At 53.3% G+C, this 18,505-nt stretch overlaps 1 protein-coding gene across 1 annotated transcript; it reads left to right on the top strand.

Annotated features, from left to right (window-relative positions):
• Window positions 1-38: 38 nt before the first annotated feature.
• Window positions 39-13,944, top strand: NT5C1A (5'-nucleotidase, cytosolic IA). Its single transcript, XM_065879440.1, has 6 exons — window positions 39-164; window positions 7,053-7,220; window positions 7,691-7,820; window positions 9,408-9,530; window positions 11,705-11,889; window positions 13,579-13,944. The coding sequence occupies exons 1-6, from the start codon at window positions 39-41 to the stop codon at window positions 13,942-13,944; spliced, it is 1,098 nt and encodes a 365-aa protein (XP_065735512.1).
• The last annotated feature ends 4,561 nt before the right edge of the window (window positions 13,945-18,505 follow it).

Genomic DNA, 18,505 nt, shown 5'->3' with positions numbered 1-18,505 from the left:
CAGCCGCCTGCTCCGGCTGGGCCGGATCAGAGCCGAGCATGGAGCCTGGAGAGCCCCGGGAGCCCCGCGAGCCCGGGCCGGGGGCAGGGACCGCCGCGGCCCCGCGCTGGGAGGAAGCCAAGACTTTCCACGACAACCTCGCGCCCAAGAAGAAACCCAAATCGGTAAAAGCAGGGCATGGGTATGGGGGAGGGCAGGGGGCGGGTCACCGGAGGGGGGGTCGTCAGCCCTCTGGAGAGGGACCCGTGGTGCCCCTCCGAGAAGGGACGCAGCTCCTCAGCACCAGAATGCGCCAGGCCGTTGGCACGGGCTCGGGTTTATTTTTGGAGCTCTGCTCTGGTGTTTTTCTTACGCCGGGGCTCGTGTTCCACACCAGGATCCCCCTCCGTCATGCTGTCATCAGGGCCCAGCTCCAGGCAGCGGCCCAGCCCCTCCCCTTGCAGGCAGCCTGGGGCTAGCGGACAGCATTTGTTGGCAAAGCCGGTCAGCGGCGCCTGCGGAAGCGCCCCGGGCTCAGGTAACCCGACTCTGAAAACCCGGCTTCTTGCTGTGCGCTCCGGTTTCTGCCATCTGGGCACCGGGCTCCGGACCCGAACCTCTGCGTTTAGGGTCTGAGTCAAGGTCCTGTGCCTTGGGCTCAGGGTGCCGGGTTCCCCGCGTCTTAAGAGAAGGGAGCTGCCCTGGAATCTGCTCTCTGCGCTTAGCGGCTCTGCGTCCCTGGTTCTGGGATCCCGACGCTGGACTCTGCTCCCCAGCTCTGGGCTCTGCTCGCCTCACAGGCGAGCCCTCGCTGGCATCGACATCTCTGCGACCTCAGTGGTCGTCTCATCCCTTGGGGATTCACACAGAGGAGGGAGCTCGTCTCCCCATTGGACAAATTCATGATGCCCTCGTTGGTCCCTGGGCCTTGCTCACTCCAGCCTCCCAGATCTCAGAGCTTGGGATGGGGATAGAGGATCGAAGCTGGCTCAGAGCATTCTCCAAAGAGCTCCAACCTGAGACCCTTCCCATAAGGCCCACCCTGTCAACAATCATTCTCCCAGAGCACCTCAAGGCCTGCCCAGCAGTGCGGATTGAGAATGAATTAGACTGGGTCCCCGCCTCAGGAGCTCACAGAGACCCTGGACATGGTGAGTCCTCAGGTGAAAGACCCTAGCAGTGGGAGCATAGAGGCGGGAGTGACTGCCAACTCAGGAAGTCTTTTAGAGGTGGCATTTGAGCTGATTTTAAAGCCTGAGTAGGTGGACTTTCCCAGGCAGAGAGGGAAACAGGCTGGGCAAAAAGCATGGCTGATGTCTTTGAAACTGAGAGGATGCAGGATCTGAAGGAGAAGAGTTGAGGTGATGCCAGAGACCCACAGAGGGCCTTGAATGCCACATTAAGGAGTCTGAACCTTATTCAGTGGGGTTAGGGGTCTTAAAACTAGGTTCCATGAAGCCCCATGTTTCAGGAGGTCTACCCACATGTGAAGCCAATTCATTTTCTTTCTTCTTCAAACTATGTTTTACACAAGTAAAAATAGGTGATAAAACTCAACTTACTCAAATGTGTTGTTGAACATTTTAGCACCTTGGAGACTGCCAACATATTAACTTATGCTACATACAGGTTGATTACCTTTTTAGCAAACCTCAGAATAAAGCATTTCCTGTGATCTGTTTTAATAGAAGAGTATCTTGAGATTGCTGACAATCGTTGCTGAGTCTCCTGAGGGTTGTAGTTTAAAACAGAACAAAACAAAAAAAGGCTTTTACCTGGGGCTTCCCTGGTGGCGCAGTGGTTAAGAATCCGCCTGCCAGTGCAGCGCACATGGGTTCGAGCCCTGGCCCAGGAAGATCCCACATGCCACGGAGCAACTAAGCCCGTGCGCAGCAACTACTGAGCCTGTGATCTAGAGCCCGCATGCCACAACTACTGAGCCCACGTGCTGCAACTACTGAAGCCCATGCACCTAGAGCCCATGCTCCACAACAAGAGAAGCCACTGCAATGAGAAGCCCGTGCACTGCAACTAAGAGTAACCCCTGCTCGCCGCAACTAGAGAAAGCCCACGTGCAGCAATGAAGACCCAATAATAAATAAGATAAATAAGATAAATTAAAAAAAAAAAAAAACAAAACCTTAAAAAAAAAGGCTTTTACCGTTTGCAACCACTTATTGGTGTGAATCAGGGCTTTCTCAACGCTGTGCAAAAACCGACAAACGGAAACAGAAACAAACTGACTAGATGATGAAGCTTAAATCCACACTGGTCTCCTGTATTCATTGGTTGACATGATAATAAATATAGCGTGAACATGTAATACATTTGAATTTATAGTATAAATTTATACCAATAAAATATGGTACTATATGGTTTACATATCGGGGCTCCTTGCAAGAGTTCGTTTGCATAAAATGTCAACCTACTTTTAAAAAATGTATGAAAACCATTATGGAGCTATGGCAGGACTTTTCAGCAAGGGATTAACTCGGTCCATTTTCATTTTAGAAAGGTCACTCTGAGGCTGTGTTGGTAGATGGATTGGAGAGGGCGTGTCTGGCAGCAGGCAGATCAGTGAGGAGGCTGGTCCCTGCCTGGGGAGGAAGCTGTGGGATGGAAAGGAGGGGATGGACATTGGGAACTAGGGTGGTGAGTGGAGCACACCAATCTGTTTCCTCCCCAATCACCAAGGAACCTGGGAGCTCAGGCCCAGTCGTCAGTTATGACCTCTCGGTCAGCCCCTGGCCCTCACTGTTCTCTGGGAGGCAAGGAGACTGGTGGCTTCTTGGTCCCTACTCCTTCCTGCAGAAACCCCTCCCCCCTACAAGCTATTCTGGGGGCTTTGGGCCTCCTGGGCCCCATCAGGGCCTGGCCTGGGCTTATTCTCATCCCCAGGAGCCTGAGTGAAATATTTAACCCCCAAAGGCCTATAGGAGGCCCTCACCTCATGAGGTCAGAGAACTTCCTCAGTCCAAACCTGTTTTGTTCCTCTCTCCTCCGGCAGCCTTTCTCACTCTAAGTCCTTCTAGAAATAACAGCTTTTGGCTATGTTCCTATCTTGGGCCCAACAGGCAAAATCACTTTGGCCTCAGTGAAAGCTCCTCAGGCAGGCTGGGTGGGGCTGGACTGCCCTCCTTTATCCCTCCATTCCTGTCCCCCAAGCAGGAGTAATCAGCTGGACCCCCCCCAATCCCCGCCCCCCCCCCCCCCACTCCAGTGACTCCCTGGAGCCCAGAGTTCCCAGGCTGAGTTCCTGGTCTGGGGTAGGGGGTCTCTCTGACCCAAGCTTCAGTCTGGCATCTGGACTTCTTTCTGATTTCTGGAGGAACTGTCTCTAGATGCACCTGACATCACGTGACGGGGTGGCCTCCCTCTGCAGCGAGGTCCAAGGGGGTGTCTTAGTGCCTGGCTTCTCCCCAGCTCCGACCAGCCCCTTTCACTTGTTCCTTCAGCTCCGCCTGGAGCCCAGACAGGTTGCTTCTCTCTCCCAGCTGGCATTCCATATTTCCCACAGCGGCTCATGCCCACTAGGCCCTTAGACTTCTCCTCACTTGTACAGAGTCGGAGCAGGCTGAGCAGGGAAGCAGGGTCCTTGCCCTGGGGCCCTCCATTCTGGGGGTAAAGAGAGCCCTGCCCTGAGAAACCTTGCTCTGAGGGCATGGTGCCCCTCACCAGTTCTCCCAGATCTGAAAAGGGAGGGCTGGGGTGTGAGGAGAGTCCCAGGGAAGTGCCTGAAGTAGCAGGGGCTGGGGTCTTCTGCGAGTGATTGAGGAGGGGCATACGGGGGTAGGGTGCTGCTGGGTGGACAGAGGCCAGGCTAGAGGCCAGAGACTTGGGATCTTATCCTGGCTCTTCCTTGACTTTGCTGGGTGACCAAGAGTAATACTCTGCCCCTCTCTGGGCCTATTTCCCCATCTGTAAAAGAAGGAAGTGAAGACTCCTGGGACCAAGGCAGCTGGGATATTTTTTTTGCAGTGGCCAGAGGTGGGATGGGATGGGGTCTGGGCCGGTCAGCCGGAGGAGACCCAGAACATAGCAGTTTGGCAGGGACTGTGGGACAGAAAGTGACGAGCAAGACCTTGGCTGGCTGCCTGAGCTGGAGCCTCCGGCTTGGGAACCTGCCTGAACAAGCTGGAGGGTAGCTGGCTCCCTGTCCTTGAAGGGGTGTTGGGCCTGGCCCTGGGCAGTAAGCCCAGGGGGCGAGGCAGTCTCAGCCCTTGCCCTGAAGGCCAACAGGCTTCCTGGGTTTGAGAGCAGGCCTCCCCGCGCCCCCAACCATACCCTTCCCATCCCTGGCCATCTGTCTATCACCCTTTTTCTTTCATTTTTACCTTCCTTCCCTGAAGGCTCACGGTGGCTGAGGGGTTTGGGAGGTACCCAGCCCAAGAACACACAGACACTTGGGGGCGGTTGGCAGCTGGGAGAGTTACTGGGCTGAGCCCCAGAGGACAGGCACCTGTCCTGCCGATGCCTTATACTCACCCTGCTGGGCCCACACACCGTCTTGGTTGGGATAAAAGTCAAATGCAAACTGAGGTCCACCTCCTGAGTTTGGGGACTCTGGTCTTCTCTTCCTACCTTGAGGTTCTAAAGCTTCATTAGCCACTAGCCATTCATGGCCACTTAAATTTGAATTGATTAAACTTAAAATTCAATACAATTAAAGATTCAGTTCCTCTGTCTCACTGACCATATTTCAAGTGGCTCCCTAGCCACATGCAGCCACACGGAGAGCACTGGACATTTCCATTATCACAGAAAGGTCTATTGGACGGTGCTCTTCAAAAGCATGCACAGATCTCTGCCTTGGGGATAGATCATAAGCTCCATGGGGACAGGGATCACAGCTGTGTGATCCCTGCCATGTCCCCAGCACAGTGCCCGTCACATGGTCATCACTCAGTGTTGTCAACTGATTGGGACCCAGGCTTGACTCCAGAGAGGAGAAATGGGGTTGAGTGCGTGACCTGCGGGCTGTAAGGAGCAGGCCAGCATGCAAGGTCCGTTTATGAGTCTTGCCCCCAACTTGAGTCCCTGTTTCCTCATCTGTAAAGTGGGAATCATAGTCCCAGGATCGCTCAAGTCACAGAGATGTGGTGGGACTCTCTGGGTGTCTGTGAGTCCCTTGGGGACCCCAGGGATTATGAAGGGTCCAGCTGCTGCCTGTGGTGGCATTCCTCTCTCCCCATTCTGCTGGAGGTGCCAAAGGAGTTCTGAGGCACTCCCGGGCCCCTGAAAGAAGGCCTTCTGCAATCTAGCACCTGCCTACTCTTCCGGGCTCAACTACACTCTGCTCCCATGCACAGAGCTCTGTTCACCTTTGTGAAGGCACGGTGTGTGTGCACACCTCCTCATGCCTTCCTTCGCCCCACTCCTTCAAGGCTTTGCTGAAACGCCTCCTGTCCTATGACAACTTGCTTTGAACACTTGTCATCGAGACTTCGTTTTCACCTGGTTCGAGCACTCATTTCAGTCCCCTTTGCGTCTCTGTTTACCTGTCTTTCTCCCCTACCAGCCTGTGACTCTGAGGGCAGGAGCCAAATCCCTACCAGTATCATTCTCAGGCAGAGCCCAGGTGCTTGGCACAAAGAACTAGTAAATGTTTGTCAAATTTGCATCAACCGAAACAACATTCTCTGAGCATTTACTATATTTCAAGCAATTTGAACAGATGAGGGCACTGCACTGGAGTTTCTAGTTCATGTTAAATTTGTCATGGCAAATACTGTCTCACATTAAACTATATTGCTTAAAAGTTCAGAGACATTAAATATTTACTGAGCACAGTTCTGAGCACTACAGATACAATAAATGAACAGGATAGTCCTGGTTCCTGTTCCCCGAGAACTTAAGCATGGTTCCTGCTTCTAGAGCTCTGTCTAGAAATAGAAATAGTTAAATAAGTAATTATAATTTAGTGTTAAATTTTACCACAAAGGAAATCCTTAGGAGAGGTAGCAAGCCCATGACTAGGGGTAAGGGAAGGCTTCCTAGAGGTGACTTGTAGTTTGAGACCTGAAGGCTGGATAGAAGTTAGCTGGAAGGGCAGTCAGGGGAAGAGCACATGAGGCAGAGGAAACATCAAGTGCGAAGGCTCGGAGAAGGTAGGGGGAGGTGTGCTTAGACATGAGAAAGTCAGATTGAGCAAAACGGGGTAATGGGAAGGTGACAGTGGAGACAGAGGTAGGGTCTGTCATGAAGGGCTTCCTACTCCATACTCAAGGCTGCCGATCCAAGTGTGAGAAGAGTGGGTACCACCGAAGGGAGAGGCGGGGCATGATCAGATCTGAATTTGGGAACAATCCCCTGACAACACTATGGACCACGTATTGGAGGGAATGAGAGATGGTGATGGGCCGGACCATGGTAGGGAAGACAGAAAGAAGTGGATGGATTCTAGTAGAGTTGGCAGGTTTTGGTGACTGATTGATGGAGGGAAGGGGGTGAAGGAAGAGGGAAGACTTGCGGTTGACTTCCGGGCTTCTGGTCTAGGTGATGAGTAGTTTGGTGGTGCCAAGCATTGAGATGAGGAAAGCGGGGAGGGGACCAGGTTTGGGGGTGGAGAGAGTGCTGGGAATTCAGCCTTGGGCATGATGAGTTTGAGTGTCTATTAGTCAACTGGGGCAGTTAGATATACGAGTCTGGAGCTCAGGAGAAAGATTTGGGCTGGAGATAGAAGTTCTTATATAATTGTCATGTTTCTGGGCACCGCTTCTTCCAAAGGGCATGTAGCTCCCATTTTATAATGGAAACCATCTGGAGACCGTCTTGAGCATCTGTCATACTTTGACTACACACAGTGTATTCATTTTTCTGTCGAGTCCAGATGGCTGGCTAGATTGCAAACTCCCTGAGGGCATGTGCCTCCCATCAGATTGTCCTCCTCCGTGGGGAGCCATCAACTCCCTCAGTCCCCAGTTGGGTCCTGCACAGAGGGGGTCCTGATCTAGGTCTGCCCCTGCCCAAGGCTGAGCTCCTTATGGCAGAGGCTGGACCTGTGTCTTCTCCCTGTCCCTGAGACCTGCCTCAAGAGAATCTGAGAGTCAGCCCCTTCTCCTGTGCCCCTGCAGCCCAAGCCTCAGAATGCGGTCACCATTGCTGTGTCTTCCCGAGCCCTGTTCCGCATGGACGAGGAGCAACGGATCTACACGGAGCAGGGTGTGGAGGAGTACGTGCGTTACCAGCTGGAACACGAGAATGAGCCCTTCAGCCCTGGGCCGGCCTTCCCCTTCGTGAAGGTGAGGGGCAGTTCCACCACTGGCCATACGGTGCCTTCATGGGCGTTAGAGAAAAGCACTCCCATGGGTGTATGAGTAAGGAAAAGGGGTCCCCTCTGGGCAGATGCCACCACACAGGAGCATAGCTTGGCAAGTGGACAGCCATTGTGGGAAGAAGAGGCCACCCCATCCTCTGGACTAATGCAACCCCACTCCAGGTAACCAGCTTAGTGCATGGAACCTGAGCTGGATTTCAACCCCCACTCACCCTTTTAGTGAGGCATCCCTGGGCAATAATCAACGCGCACAATGGCAGAGACTAGGAGGAGATAGCCTGCGTCCACTGGCCTCACCCCGAGCCTGGCCCCGGACCTCCCCTCTCCTCCCTCCCCATGTTGGATACTTACTCACCCCTCCTCCCCAACCCTGGCTACCAACTCCAGGCATCAGTCCCTGGGGGTCTGAGCCCGAGGGTCCACTCTCCCATCCAGGCTCTGGAGGCTGTGAACAGGCGGCTGCGGGAGCTGTACCCTGAGAGCGAGGACGTCTTCGACATCGTCCTCGTGACCAACAACCACGCTCAAGTGGGCGTCCGTCTCATCAACAGCATCAACCACTATGGTGAGCATGAGGGCTTTGGCCATGACATGACCCCTACCGGACACCCGGGGTTGGGGTCACACCTCTGCAGGGTGCAGATAAACCCACTGGAACCTCGAGCTCAGAGGGGTGTTGGTAAACAGGCCCTTTCAAGAAACAAAACAAACCCCCCAAACCCTGCTTGTGTAGCATTGCCATATTCAGGGCGTAAATATTCCCACCATGGCTGATGTCAAGCTACCGACAGTTGAACAATCTAACTGGCTCCAAAAGTCCCTGGATGCTTAACGTTCGGCTCTTGCAAGCTGGTACAAGCCGGCTCCAGCACATCGCTGCACAGGCCCCACTCCCTATGTGATCGGGCAGGGCACTTGCTACCCCCGTGCCTCAGTTTCTCTCTCTGCAAGGGGGCTGACAGGCCTTAAAGTCTGCTGGCGGAGGCAGGTGCAGTCGTCAGAGTGAAGGGACTTTGTGTCTTAGTCCAAACTCTTGTTTGAAAGTAATAGACCCTCCAGAGCCAGACCTTTCAGCTGAACAAAATGATTTTTTTTTTTTTTTGGCTGTGCCGCATGGCATGCGGGATCTTAGTTCCCTGACGAGGGACTGAACCTGTGCCCTCTATGTGGAAGCATGGAGTCTTAACCACTAGACTGCCAGGGAATTCCCGAAAATGATTTCTTATTAGGTTACAGGTGTGCCTCTTGGAACCACAGGGAAGGAAGTGAAATTGGGCCCACAAAGGCCTGAATCCAAGTACTGGCAATCTCTCCAGGGCTTTTTTTTCTCTCTGGACCACGTGAGCCCTTATTTCTGCTTCTCCCAGCAAATCTGTTCCTTTTTTTTTTTTTTTTTCTTTTTTTTCTGTCTCTTTTTCTCTTTCTGCAAACTAGGTTTCTCTGCTTTTCATGAATATGACCCAAACTGACAAGTTTACAAGTCCTTGTTCCTTGTTTTCAGCAACCAAGAGAGGCCAGTTAGCATTTTTAAATCCTAATTTCAAATTGTTAGGAGCAGGGGTGATACTCAAAATATTTAACCACCTTGTGACATAAGTACCGAGGAATCAGGACAGACACCACCTATGGTACTGGGGCAGAGTCCTGAAGGACCCCTACTGTGCCCTTCCACTGTGGACCCTCCTGTGTGAGGGGCTGGGGTAGTGATGGGGTAACTCAGTGGGCTCAGAGCAGCAGCCATTTATCAGCAAGCAAAGTTTTACAACCTGCACAGACATAGGTACTAGGTGACTCTCAGCCCAGGCTGGGAGGGAATCTAACTGGCCCAGCTTGAGTCAGGTGCCTACCCCTATCCAGTCAGCTATGACCAGGTGGGACCACGAGCCACGAGGCTGGGACCTACTTTTGTAGTACTGTGATCCCCCGAAAGGGGATATTACTGTGAGCCAGGCAACTCCTCCAGAAATGTGATTATCCCCATTTCATGGTCGAAGAATGGAGGATCTCAGAGAGGGGGAACGCTGGCCTAAAATCACACGCTGCCCCACCACCACTCAGAGCCAAGATGGCGTCCATTGAACATGGAGGGACCACTCTGAGGTCCTGAGGGTTGACCCAGGCATCACCTGGGTACTCTCTACCTCCTCTCCAGACCTCACCATTGAGAGGTTCTGCATGACAGGCGGGAACAGCCCCATCTGCTACCTCAAGGCCTATCACACCAATCTCTATTTGTCGGCTGATGCAGAAAAAGTGCAGGAAGCCATCGATGAAGGTGAGTCAAACTGGGGAAGGAGAGTGTGGGGAGTCTGCCTAAGGGGCCTCAGAGATGGGAAGCCTTGTCCTAAAGCTCTGCGTAGGCTCTAAGGGTTGCCATGGTAACTGGAAGGGGAGGACCTTCCTTAATTCCTATGACCTACCTGTCCTGTAAACTCTGAGAACAAGGCCTCACCTATTTCACTTATTGCCCATCTATTCCACTGTCCCACCTCCTGCCCTACCATGTTAAGGATGCCTTTACTCATCAGCATCACCCAGCCTTCCGTTTCCATGGGAACCCTCCTTACAGTCCAGAAAGCTACTCCCTTCCAAGAATCTTCCAGGTCAGTAGGAGTTCTAATTCCTGTGTGACCATGGGCGGCCTCTGTCCTTCTCTGGGCCAGTGAGGAGGGAAATCAGTACCTAGTCCAGCCTGAGCAATAGAGTCTGGGAAATGGCCACCATTCCAGCAGCTGGGCCGGCCAGTGCTGAGGTGAGGTTAGAGACACAGCTGCAAGCGCTGACAAAGAGAATTTCCCTCCACATGTGTCTTTCAAGGGGCAGTTTTGGGGATGGTATCCATAGTCTCCTGACAAGGTGTGTTTCCCTGTTGTTCACGGAAGAAGACAGGCTCACAGGGGAGGAAGAACTGCCCCACTGCCCGAGAGGGCTCCAGGCTGAAAGCTACTGTTACTTATTTATTTTGACATTTTATTGGAGTATAGTTGATTTACAATATTGTGTTAGTTTCAAGTGTACAGGGAAGTGATTCAGTTATACATATATATATATTCATTCTTTTTCAGATTCTTTTCTCATATAGGTTATCACAGAATATTGAGTAGAGTTCCCTGTGCTATACAGTAGGTCCTTGTTGGTTATCTATCTTATATATAGTAGCGTGTGTATGTTATCCCAAGCTCCTGATTTATCCTTCCCCCCAGTGTTTCCCTTTTGGTAACCATAAGTTTGTTTATCAACCAACGATATGTTTACTTTCCTCTTCCTCTTTCATGCTGTCTCCTGCCTGGAAGCCTGGCCTCTCTCCCGCTGATGCCTCACTCCCCTGAGATGCTTGGGGTTCCAAGAGACTTTCTTTAACCAGGAAGCGGAAGCCATTTCCCTAGACAGATGTCACTCTCTCTGGTTGGGGTCTTGGCATTGGTCCGTATGTGTGCCTCTATATGTCTATAATTTAAGCCCAGGCTAGGGAGCAGGGGATGGTCAGGAAGCAGGCCTTCCCCAGGTCCGGTGGTTCTGGTTCATCTTGGTTCCAGCACTGGCAAAGTTGAGAAGGTTCCTGGCCTGATGTCCAGGGCCTGGGCCTACTTACACATCCTCAGGCTAGTGAAGTTGTGGTGAGGCTGGCATTGCTCTTTCCTCCCAAAGCTCTGCCTCTGTCCAGGCCTGCGGCCCTAGATTCCCAAAGAGCAGGGCTGACATGGCCTTTGGAGAGGTGAAGAATCGGGGATGGGCTGAGCCCACTGCCTGGGTCTCCAGCCTCCTGGTACCACTCTTTGCTGTCCAGTGAGTTCTAGTTGGAGCCACGGTTCCCAACAGGCATACTGGGCCGTCTGGAGAAGCCCAGAGTCTGTGCCACTGTGGCGGAAGACTGAGGGGGTGCCCACACCCACCTCACCACAGACTGTAGCCTAGAATCTCAGCCCCAGACAGAGCTGAGCACCCTTAATTTTATCTTGGTCCAGAGAGGGTGAGGGACTTGCCAGAATCAACAGCAAGAGAGTAACTGAGGCCCAGCCAGGGTCGGGGCTCCTTCCCAGCCCCCCTGTAGATCTACATCAGGGGCCTGTGAGGAACTCCAGGAAGGACAGTGGTGGCCTGGGGGACCCTCCCTTCCATCCAGGACTGATGTTTGTCTGGCCCATACCAGCATGAACTTACTAGATATTAAAGTATTGAAATTCCCCCATGCCGATTGATAACTAGCTCCTGCCCTGGGTCCTCTGAGTGCCCCCTGTTCCCTGGGACACCTCCCGGACCTTCCCTCAAAGCAGCAACTAAAAGGGAAACCCTGGCATAGGCCGGGGCCTTCAGAGCCCTATCCTAGGTGAGGCAAGCAGGGCAAGGATAGCCTGAGATAGCCCTCTCCTGGCCCCCAGGCAGCTGAGGCGGGTGTCAGGGCCCTATTACCTAGACGAAGGCAGACAATGCTTCCCTTTCTCTGCCCAGGGATCGCAGCCGCCACCATCTTCAGCCCCAGCAGGGATGTGGCTGTCTCTCAGAGTCAGCTGCGGGTGGCCTTCGATGGGGATGCTGTGCTCTTCTCAGATGAGTCGGAACGCATCGTGAAGGCCCATGGGCTGGACAGGTTCTTCGAGCATGAGAAGGTCCACGAGAACAAACCTTTGGCCCAGGTGCTCCACACACTCCCCAGAACCCTTGGGTGGAGCAAGGAAGCTCCCCAGAACCTGCCCTTGGCTGGAACCTCCGGCCCAGAACCAAACCCCAAGCTCAGCCCAGAATCCAGCCAGGTCCCCTCCCTAGGCCTCCGGCCTTCCTCCCTCTCACCTGACCCCTGGGTCCCCTCAGCGAGCTTCTACCTCTTCTTTGAGCTCCCATCTCTCTCACTGCATTCCCATCCCCACTTTGAAGCCCACATTCTCTCTCTAAGCCCCTCTCTGAAGCCCCTACGTCTTCTTTGCAGCTCCGTTATGAGGTCTCCATCCCCATCGCTTCTCGGCCTTTTGGCTAAAATCAAGTGTAGGTCTCTATCCCCTTCCTGAAACCCCCATCCTCCCTCTAAGCTCCCAGATCCTCTCTGAAGACTCCATCCCCTTTCTGAAGTCTCCATCCCATCTCTAAAGTCCCCATCCCGCTCTGAAGGCCTCATGCTCTCTCTCTGAAGCTGCCATCCTCTCTCTGGAATGCTTGTCCCCTCTGAGAGATTCCCCCACTCCTCTGAGAGGGATCCCATCCTCCCAAGAAGTCCCTGCTTCCCTCACTGAAGGAAAGGAAGAGTTGGGCTGGTGCCCTTCATTGGGGCAAGGAGATCCAGCAGACCCATCTGCTTTGGGCCACACCAGCCCTTCACACCTCCTGCCAGCCATCCCTTGGCCAGGGGCTCAGAGACCCTTACTCACCCTTAAACTGCTCAGAGTGTCACTGAGAGCAGAATACGCCCTAGAGCTGGTGGAAATTCCTTGAGGCTGGAGCTACTGGCATTCTCCAGCCCTCCAGGGAGCTCCTATCTGTGCTTTTAACACAAATCTGGGTGCTCAATAACCCCAAAGCCTCTCTCTCCAAGAGCTCATCAGGCTTCAGCTATGACTCCAGAGGAATCATTTCATTTTCTCTCTTGTTGGTTCCCTCTGAAATCCTTGGCAATCCAGAGCGGGACAGTTTTTCCACTAAGTGGTAGGCAGAGCCCCAGGAGACCACTGCTTGCCCCAGGTCACCCAGCAAGTGAGGGGTCTCCAAGATTAGAAACCCACCTTTCGTGATTTCCAGCGGCGTTACAGTTTTCTTCTTCGTCATCCCCTGGTTCTTTATTCACACCTCCTCGTGAAGCTTCATTGCTCCAGGCACTGTAAAGAGTAAATCCTTTCCCTGACCCTACAGAGCTGGAGCACGACACCCTGAGCCACTCACCTGCCCCAGGGGCAGGGTTGATATCGGGCAGTGACACATTGGTCTGTCTGTCGCAGCTAAAGTCCATTCTGATTGAAGGGTGCCCATGCCACAGTTACTAAATACTCTTAATATCCTCCCTGCTGATGAGCACGAAGGCCACACTTAACGGAGTTGCTGGACAGACACCCATGTACCCGGTGGGCTGCTATAGTAACAACCCTGGTATGGTTTTTCTGACGCAGACATCCCCAATCACAGCAGTATGGACACCTAGACTGCCACAGGGACCTACAGTCCAATTGATGCATGCAGTGGCCCGAGCAGGCAGAGCAGAACTGAGAGATTTAGAGATCCTGAGAAGCTTTCCCACCCCAAACAGCAAGATCCTAGTGTTATAGGTAGGAGCCCAGCAGGGGAGGGGGCAAATGTTTGGGAGATGGGTGAGCTCACAGTCTTCCTTTGCCTTCTCATAGGGCCCCTTAAAGGGTTTTCTGGAGGCTCTGGGTAGGCTGCAGAAGAAGTTCTACTCCAAGGGCCTGCGGCTGGAGTGTCCAATCCGCACCTACTTGGTGACGGCACGCAGTGCCGCCAGTTCTGGAGCCCGGGCTCTCAAGACCCTGCGCAGCTGGGGCCTGGAGACAGACGAGGCCCTGTTCCTCGCGGGAGCGCCCAAGGGCCCCCTCCTGGAGAAGATCCGCCCACATATCTTCTTTGATGACCAGATGTTCCACGTGGCTGGGGCTCAGGAGATGGGCACAGTGGCCGCCCACGTGCCTTACGGTGTGGCGCAGACACCCCGGCGGACCACACCCACGAAGCAAGCCACATCTGCACCGTAGCTGAACCACCAGCTTTGCTGACCCACATTGCTCCAGGCATGGCTCCATGTCATACACGTCGCCCAATGGACGCTTCTAGTTCCTCACCTCTCTGCCCTTCTGCATGTCCGCCCTCATCCCTATGAGTGAGGTACTTGTAGGAAATTAGGCAGACTGGTCCGGCATTCTCACCGGACCTTTTCCCCTTTTGGGAAAACACTGTGCCATGATCCTGGCTCAGAAAGTAAGACTGTGCAGAAAAGCTGGGTTTCAGGGGGAAGTTGATGGGACTAAGGGTGAGAGGGTCAGAGCGGCAGGATGCCTCAAAAGGAGCTTATAAAACTAGCTCAGCGTAGCACAAAGAACACTGCTTTGAGAGAGATGGGATCTGGCTTCTAAACTTTGTCCTGGCCTTGTGCACGGCTTTAAGTTCCCTTGCTAGGGACTCTAGGATGAGGTGACCTCCCCCTGTGGTGCACTGGTGAACTCTCCATCCTTGCAGGAGCCCCTGCAGCCCCTTTGTCACCACTTCCAGGGGAGAACTCTCACTGCGTGATGGGTCAATTTCCCCACCTTTTAGGGCGTTTTCAAACTCTCCTTTAGCTAAAGAAGCTTGGTTTTATAAGATTGCCCTCTTTGAAGGAAGGATTCTGAGCCAGGGCTTCTCCTGATATATATAGCACCTTTGTACAAATTATAGAAAGACGCTGTCTCTAGAATGAATTGTGAAAAGACGGCCCTTCCTCTGGGCTGACCCAGACCATGCTGGGGCACACAGCTTGGTTGGCAGGATATAGGCTGGGTTTTGGCCCCTACCGGCTCCTCAGCCCAGAGGCCTTTGTCAAATGGGCAAGGCACACAATCATCCACAGTAACCTTCCCTATAATTTTACACGTTTGGAAACCACTGGATGAGATGACCTGTCTACTTCCTGCGATGCCTTAATCTGAGTCATCAAGGGTCAGCTGCCAGGTGCAGGGTTTGTGGAAGGAGGGAGGGAGTGAATTTAACCTGCATGCAGACTCTCATCCGGCCAGCAGGGGGCACTGCAGGCCCTCCCTGGGAAGGCGCTTTACTAGGCCTGCTCAGTGCTTCCTTCGCTTTTGCTTTTTAGCCAAAGTTAATTTGTTGCTGCCTATCAACCCCCTCACCTCAACCCTCACTCCCTCAATGACTGTGTCCTACTCTGCTTGCCAAGCAGCCCTGCTGGGGCGAAGAGGTGGAGAGTTGGTGTTTAGTGTTGTGAGCTCAAACGCAAGGGGAGAAACCTTAGGGGCTGAAGTGGGAGGTGGTCCAGGCTGAGCCCAAGGGAAGGCCTGCCTGGAGTGATATAGGAAATGTGGGGAGGTCAGGTCTGATGCAGTGACTGGTTAGAGAGGAAGGAGCTGCAGTGTGCATTAGCAAGATTCTCCAGCTATGGGATTGTAATTGGAGGTAGCGAGCTCTTTGTCACTAGGATGCTGTCAAAGGGACTCTAGGATGAGGTGACCTCCCCCTGCGGTGCACTGGTGAACTCTCCATCCTTGCAGGAGCCCCTGCAGCCTCTTTGTCAACCACTTCCAGGGAAGAACTCTCACTGCTTGATGAGTCAGCCTCCTCCTTTGCTGACCAGCTTGGCTTTCTCCGGAGAGAGGGTGGGACCTCCAAAGGCTGGTCCCTCAGGAAGACCCAGAAGGGGTAAGGAGATGTCAGTGGCGGGGACTGATTGCCCAGCTTCCCGGGCGAATCCCAGCTGTGAGCAAGCACTTTATGAAGAAAGCCAAAGGTGTCATTGGAGATGTGTGCAGGGGAGCTGGAACACTTCTGGGGGCAGGAAAAGGGGTGACAGGCCACGTGAGGCCTGACCTTTATCTTTTTGAGGACTCAGCCCAGGGTCTGAATGGGCACAGGTTCTGGGCAGTGGAGGGCAGGATCGTAACATCAGAAAGATAACGCAGGAGGGAGAACAAAGTCAAAAGACTGAGGTGGCTCTGGAAATGAGCAACAGTTTGGGTGAGACGAGAGTCCTGGGCTGGGCTTGTCCTGTCAGTGCTGGAGCGGCTGAGAGGCTGGCCGTGGGGAGGAAGGGCAAGGCTGTGCTGGGTGTCTGGGCACCGCCAGGGGACGGGCAGGTGATGAGGATGTCCTTGCCCAGGGTCATCCCATCAACAGCCAGGAACCTTCCGGCCAACAGAAGAGGCCTCAGGGCAGAGGGTCTGGTTTGGAGCTCTTTCCTCTGCCGAAGCTCCCAGCCCAGCCAGAGATACTGTGAGACCTAAGGACAGCCTCCAGCAAACCGAAAGGAAGTGAGAGAAGGAACTGAATCCCAGTCAGTCTTGACCTTGGCCGAACCACACAAAGGCCTGCTTCTCCTTCCTCTGGGGTCAGAATCACCCCTTGGGGGAGTCTCCAGGGCTCACAGAGCCAGCTGGTAGCCATGAGAAGCCTGCAAGGCTGGGCACAGCCGAGGCTCACTTCATGGCACTAGGCTGTGTGACCAGGGTGGACACACGCGCTGCGAGGGCAGCACCGGATGTCACCTAATTAAGATGCACCGAGGGATGCTGAGACCAAGAGGTCCTGCCCCCGGGGCCTCACCATAAACACCCCTGATTCTTCCAGGTCTCTCAGGAAGCAGGAGAACGGTGATGTGGGAAGCAGCAAGATAAGGCACCAGAAAAGCTGTGTGTTTCCCTGGAGCACTGTTAATGGACTTGGACAGCCCTCAGCGATGAGAGACACTAGGGTCCAAATTCTATTATTGAAACCATAAAAGAGCATTTCAGGCCTGGAAAAAAGCTTTCAGTGTCTGGAATAAAAGGCCAGAAGTCCTGGGGGCAGGCTTAGACAGCTGCCAGACACACCTTCTGATTGTTTCAAGGGATGAGATGTCCCAGGGAGAACATCGCTTATTGTATCAGCAGGCAAATTAAAAAGCCGCGCGAGCACCAAAGCCCCAGGCCCAGCCATGGGCTGCAGCACTGGGCCCGAGGAGCCACAGCTCCTGACATGCAGAACCCCTGGAGCCCAAAGCACGGCACCCCAACTGTGCCTGCAGAGCACGTCCCAGGAAATTCTTGCCAGCCAAGTCCCAGACCCAATGGAAACTGCCACTTAGCAAAACAGAAGCCCTGTTACTATGCACTGAGATTGCCAAGGTCACTGCAAAATAGCCGTCTCTGCCTTCTGAGAGCCCAATCAGAATGATGGAGATGTAGCAGAAGAAGTTGAAACCAGCAAGAAGTGTAAATCCAAGCTGGATCCGGCATTATAATGATACTCAACTGGTGTGCACCAGTCCAGCTAAACTGGCGATTAAAATATTGAAATGCCTCCATAACGGTTTTAAACAGCGCTGGCCTGAGCCCCTGACTTCCCCCTCCCCATGGCCTCAGCTGCCCTGGATCTTCCCACGATCCAGCAAAAAGGGGCTCTGGGAGTCTGTGCCAGCATGATGGCCAGTGTCCACTCTGTTTGGGGGTCCCCTGGCCATGCTGGCTTGGAGAAGTTAAGTAAGTTGCCCAAAGTCACACAGCTGGTAAGTGGCAGTGGGAGGACTCAAGCTCACGTCTGTCTGATGCTGGGACTCAGGCCCTTAACTCTTTTGCCATACGGCCCATAGGTGCATAGACGTAGCAAGAGAAGCTTCATAGCAATGGCGTTCCCTTGACAGTCTGTTAACATGTTGACCCCCTGCGTGTTAAGATACTATAATAGACTTGAGAGGGTACCTCTTCGTTGTAGCTTTCTAAATAGCTAGGAGGAATTTAAACTGGGGCCAAACATTTGCAGATTTTCTAAAGCACCTCCAGACAACCCCAAGTTCTGTAGACCCAGTTCTTATCGGGCTAATGCTGGGTTTGGCAAGCAAAGCTCCTTGGCCAAATATAGCCCACCACGTTTTTGCAAAGAAACTTTTATTGGAATACAGTCATGCCCATTTGTTTACATCTGTCTTCGGCTTTCAAACTATAGCAGTGGAGTCGAATTGTTTCAACAGAGACCAAGGAGCTGGAAATATTGGGTCAGCCAGAAAGTTCGTTTGGGTTTTTCATTTCCATCCTACGAAAAAACCGAACGAACTTTATGGCCGACCCAATATTTCTCTGGTTGTTTGCAGAAAGAGTTTGCTGACCCCTGGGTTAAGGCAAACATCCCTGGCCCGCTCCTCAGTGGGAGAGTCCAGCTTACATCCACCTAAGCATTCGGAGGTAGAGGCTGGCTTGTTTGCAGAGGGGGCAGCACGAGGCATCTTTGTGCCCATCTGCAGGCATCGTCAGGGATGGCAGGCACTAACTGAGAGCCTTGATGCTAAACCCAGCAGACCCTTGGCATCTGAGGATTGAAGATTTCAAAGTTTGACTATTTTCAAGTGACCCATGGCCTGTTGTAATTTGGAATGTTGATGCACACATTTGATTTTAGTGTGCTCTCCCAAGCTGCTGGGTGAGGGGCAGGGAGCAGGACCCCTGGCTAGGGCTGAGCCCAGCTGGCTGGCCTCTGCTCAGCACGGCTATGTAGTTCTCAGCTCATCATTGCCTTTGAGGGGCCTCTTGAGAAGCAATAAGTGCTGGTAGATGGATGGGCCTTAGGTAAATATTA

This window comes from Phocoena phocoena, chromosome 1 (genome assembly GCF_963924675.1).
Source record: "Phocoena phocoena chromosome 1, mPhoPho1.1, whole genome shotgun sequence".
Lineage (NCBI taxonomy): Eukaryota > Metazoa > Chordata > Mammalia > Artiodactyla > Phocoenidae > Phocoena > Phocoena phocoena.
This window is presented reverse-complemented; position numbering and strand designations above follow the sequence as displayed.

What these genes read in the sequence shown, in the direction of transcription:
- NT5C1A (XM_065879440.1), top strand. Translation starts at nt 39, where the DNA reads ATGGAGCCTGGAGAGCCCCGGGAGCCCCGCGAGCCCGGGCCGGGGGCA. An exon ending in GCAGGAAGCCATCGATGAAG is followed by an intron (nt 9,531 to 11,704) that starts GTGAGTCAAACT and finishes TTCTCTGCCCAG; the next exon opens with GGATCGCAGCCGCCACCATC. An exon ending in AGAACAAACCTTTGGCCCAG is followed by an intron (nt 11,890 to 13,578) that starts GTGCTCCACACA and finishes GCCTTCTCATAG; the next exon opens with GGCCCCTTAAAGGGTTTTCT.